The sequence below is a fragment of the Diaphorina citri genome, unplaced genomic scaffold (genome assembly GCF_000475195.1).
Source record: "Diaphorina citri unplaced genomic scaffold, Diaci psyllid genome assembly version 1.1 scaffold1423, whole genome shotgun sequence".
Classification (NCBI taxonomy): Eukaryota; Metazoa; Arthropoda; class Insecta; order Hemiptera; family Psyllidae; genus Diaphorina; species Diaphorina citri.
The window spans coordinates 21,613-25,596 of NW_007378849.1; the positions used below are offsets into that span (position 1 = coordinate 21,613).

Below are 3,984 nucleotides of genomic sequence, written 5' to 3' on the forward strand. Positions count from 1 at the left end.
CCCCGAGCTCCATTTTTCTCCAGACTTCTCCTAATTTAGACTAAATGAAATGTCACAGGAATATTATTTTGTTGTTTTTCATTACAAGAGAATAGAGAGAAGATGGGGAAAAGAGACAGAACAAACAGCCTAGCTACTACCATGTTAAGCTCTCTCTCTCTCTCTCTCTCTCTCTCTCTCTCTCTCTCTCTCTTCTCTCTCTCTCTAAAAATATTCGACTGTAAAGCCACAGGATTTGATCCCGATTCAATTCCCGGAAAAAATGTTTTATTCCCGTCATGGCACAGTGAAGTACACATTTGTTTATCATACAACCCAATAGTGATACTAAACGAAGTTCAATTGCGTCAAGCATAAATTCTTGTGACAAATGTCGTTTCCCGCTTAAACTAAAGTAACACCAGATATTTGCAGAATTTGCACTCCTCGTGTCTGAATTTCAAGAATATTCATTGGAGAGGAAACATGCGAATATTATGTATTCATACATACTGTTTATTATTTTTAGGTATAAAATCTTACTTGGAATATCGGCCACACTCCTGTACGATCTCGACCACGCCTTGACTGGTAACTCGGGGATAATTACAGCGCCGGAACGACCCGAAGTACGCATCCACTCGATCCATTAGTCTGCCCTGGAATCAACAAGACGTTATAGGAAAGTCCGCGCTAACCACTACTACAGTGATACTAAAGGCATATACTTTAACTTTAAGGGTATGAACACACAGTAGTCACACCAACCGCTGGAAAATAGGAAAGCCGGAAACATTTGTTAAAGGAATCATTGGCTAAATTCTGAATGTGTAGATGAAAGATTACTAATGGATTTCACCAATTACTTAATGAGAGATTTCACTCATGGGAGAATTTTGAATGATCCAAAAAAGAGTTTTTAAAAACTCCTCCTCTTAGGATGATTGAAAAACCCTTTTTTGATTATTAAAAACTCCTTTTTGGATCATAAAAAAAAGTTTCAGTCGACACGACGTCTATGTTTGGACACACCTTTAGATCCACTGGGAAACTGGGTGCTTTCAACGTGCTATCGCCGGGGGAGAGAAAGGGTAAAAAAGGGAGGGAGGGAGGAAGGAAGAGGGATAGGGTAAAGAAAGGAGGGATTTTTGTGTTATTAGGTACATATATTGGAATAGACCAGTGGTCCCCAACCTTTTTTCGCCCGCGTACCCCCGCCACCATCATAATGGGTACCGGTTACCCATTCCTAGGTTGATGTGTACCATGTACCATTACTTCTATACACTCTCAGTACCTTTCGAAAAAAATCAGTACTTCAGTACCTTGAGGTCAAAATTCAGTACTTTTCTCGACTGTATACTGCATTGAAAACCCATAAAAATTCAAAATTTGCCTTTGTCCGCCATTACACAATTTTTTCTCGCGTACCCCCGGAAGGTCTCTCACGTCCCCCCAGGGGTACGCGTACCCCCGGTTGGGAACCGCTGGAATAGACTGAAAGAGAAAGAGGAACGAGAAAGAGAAAGGAGACATGTCATAGCTAAATAGAGGGAGGGAGTTAAAATTCGAGTTAAAATGGAGAGATAAGGAAGAAGAAGGAGAGGAGTATGGAAAGGAATGGGAGAAAAGAAAGAAGAGGAGGAACAGGATGAAGAGAAGGACGAGGAAGAAGAAGGGAGGAGGAAAAGGAGGAGGAAACAGGGGAGAATGAGAGATCAAAAGTGTCAATTATTTAACTCACATTATCACATCGAAGTTTTTTCTGTGTAATAAGCATGATGAAAGTTATGATGAGAGAGGGAGGGGGAGAGAGAGAAAGGGAGGGAGAGAGGGAGAGAGAGAGAGGAAGAAAGAGGTTATACCGATCACGCAATTTCAAACTTTTGATGAGTCGTTTATGTCCATATGAGAGGAGACAGAAAAGCATCGACGGCGTCGACCATGTGTGGACAGCATGGTCGATCCAGCCCCCGGGTTACCGGGGTCAATGGAATACCTAATATTAAAACCACAAATAAGTAGGTATGTATGAAAATAACATGAAATCTGATTCTGAATCTCTCTCCCTCCTCCCCCCCCCTCTCTCTCTCCCTCCCTGTTTTCCCGATATCACACACATATCAAACGCACTCTAAAATTTTCATCTCCAATAATAAAACCAATGATAAAAACCAGACGTGACGTCCAATGATATGGAATGAGATGGGAGGGAGGGGAGTGATAAATTTAGGAGAATGAGGGGGAAAAGAGGATGAGAAGGAGAAAGTAGAAGAAGGAGGAGGAGGAGAGGGAAGAGGAGGAGTAGGAGTATGAGAAATAGGAGTAAGAGGAAAATGAGGAACACGAGGAGAGGGAAGAGTAATATTTGGAGGAGGAGGAGGAGGAGGAGGAGGAGGATATGAATAGAGTATGAGGAAGAGAAGAAGGGGGAACAGAGAAAAACGAAGAGAGAGAGGAAGGGAAGGGTGAATAGAGTATGAGGAAGAGAAAAAGGGGGAACAGAGAAAAACGAAGAGAGAGAGGAAGGGAATGACAAACGAATAATGGAAAACCCACACATCCGACATGAAACGAAATGAGAGTCAGAGAGAGAGAGAGAGAGAGAGAGAGAGAGAGAGAGAGAGAGAGAGAGAGAGAGAGAGAGAGAGAGAGAGGTCAAAGAAGGGAAAAAATGAAGGCGGAAGAGAATTTAAAAAATGACCGGAGGTGAGAAAAAGAAGGCAAAGAGGAAGGAGAAAGAGGAAGACTGGAAGAAGACCAACAAAGGCAATGAATAAGGAGGAGAGGAGAAATCAGAGAGAATGAGAAGATAAAGACATATAATGTAAGATTGAAAATAGGGAGGGGAGATACTCATATATTTATCGAAACAGGAGAAAGAATCCGAAAAAATGGTGAAGAACGCAGAAAAGTAGAAAAAAGAGGGAACGAAGGAGAGAGAAAAAAAAAAAAAAAAATAATCGAGAATTGAGGCGAAATAAAGTTGAAAGAGTAAAAGGAAGAAAAAGAAGTAAATAGAGGAATGAGTGAGTGAGAGAATTTCAAGTACTACTTCACCTCTCCTCTCCAGTTACCAGTAAGTATCTCCACTCGTATACTACAACGATAGGTGTATTATGTCACCTCTTCCTCTACCAATATCTGCCCTCTGTACTTCAACTCTTTCCTCCCAAGTTGAAAAATCGCTCTCCCTTTCCTCCCAAGTTGAAAAATCGCTCTCCTGGAGAGCGATTTTTCATGAGGAGGAGTAAGTAAATTGGAGGAGTAAGTAAAAGCTCTCCTGGAGAGCGATTTTCTCTCCAACTCCCACGCTTTCTGCCTTTCTCCGTAATTTTATATAGATCACCATAATTCCCCATACTTCTTCTTCTTCCTCCTCTACTTTTCCTTCTCCTTCTTCCTCCTCTTCTTCTTCTTCTTCTTCTTCCCTCCTTTACCACCTCTACCCTCTAACACTTCTTGACTCCTCCTCTAACACATTGAAAATCAATTAAACAACAATACAGCATTTCTCCATATCTTCCTTTCCTCGTCCATAAAATGACTTATCCACCTCAATTAAACACCTCCTCCAATTTACTTACTCCTCCTCATGATCATTCTTATTATTTTCCTCCTCCTTCAATTTCTCTCCTTTCTCTCCACCCAATTCTCCTCCTCTTTCTCCAGAAGAAATGTGAATTCTTCATTTCTGCTATCTCCGGAAAATTGGTCCGCTAAAAAAAAAAAAAATGGCCATTTGGGCCGTTCTCCTCCATATCTCTCATATTAAAGGATTTGGGTCGTTATAACATTGGGCCATAATAAAATTGAAAATTTCACCATCTTTCCCTAATGGCCCTGCCGTGCCCTTTGTAATAAAAGTGCTACTCTAATATTCTGCCAAGTGCTTGCGCGTTTGCTCTTTTTTACTCCTTTACAAAAGAAAGGAGATAACAAAGAATAAGGAGGAGAAGGAGAAGGAGGAGAAGAAGGAGAAGAAGAAGAAAAGAAAGATAGAAA

At 41.1% G+C, this 3,984-nt stretch overlaps 1 protein-coding gene across 1 annotated transcript in view; it reads right to left on the reverse strand.

The window, feature by feature from the left end:
* Positions 1-522: 522 nt before the first annotated feature.
* LOC103515835 (transmembrane protein 87A-like) overlaps positions 523-3,984 on the reverse strand; it is a gene marked incomplete at its 3' end in the record, with an annotated part of 41,025 nt that continues 37,563 nt past the window's right edge. Inside the window, exon 7 of the mRNA XM_008480777.3 lies at positions 523-638. Coding sequence (XP_008478999.2) covers positions 523-638 — 116 coding nt within the window. The remainder of the gene's footprint in view (positions 639-3,984) is intronic.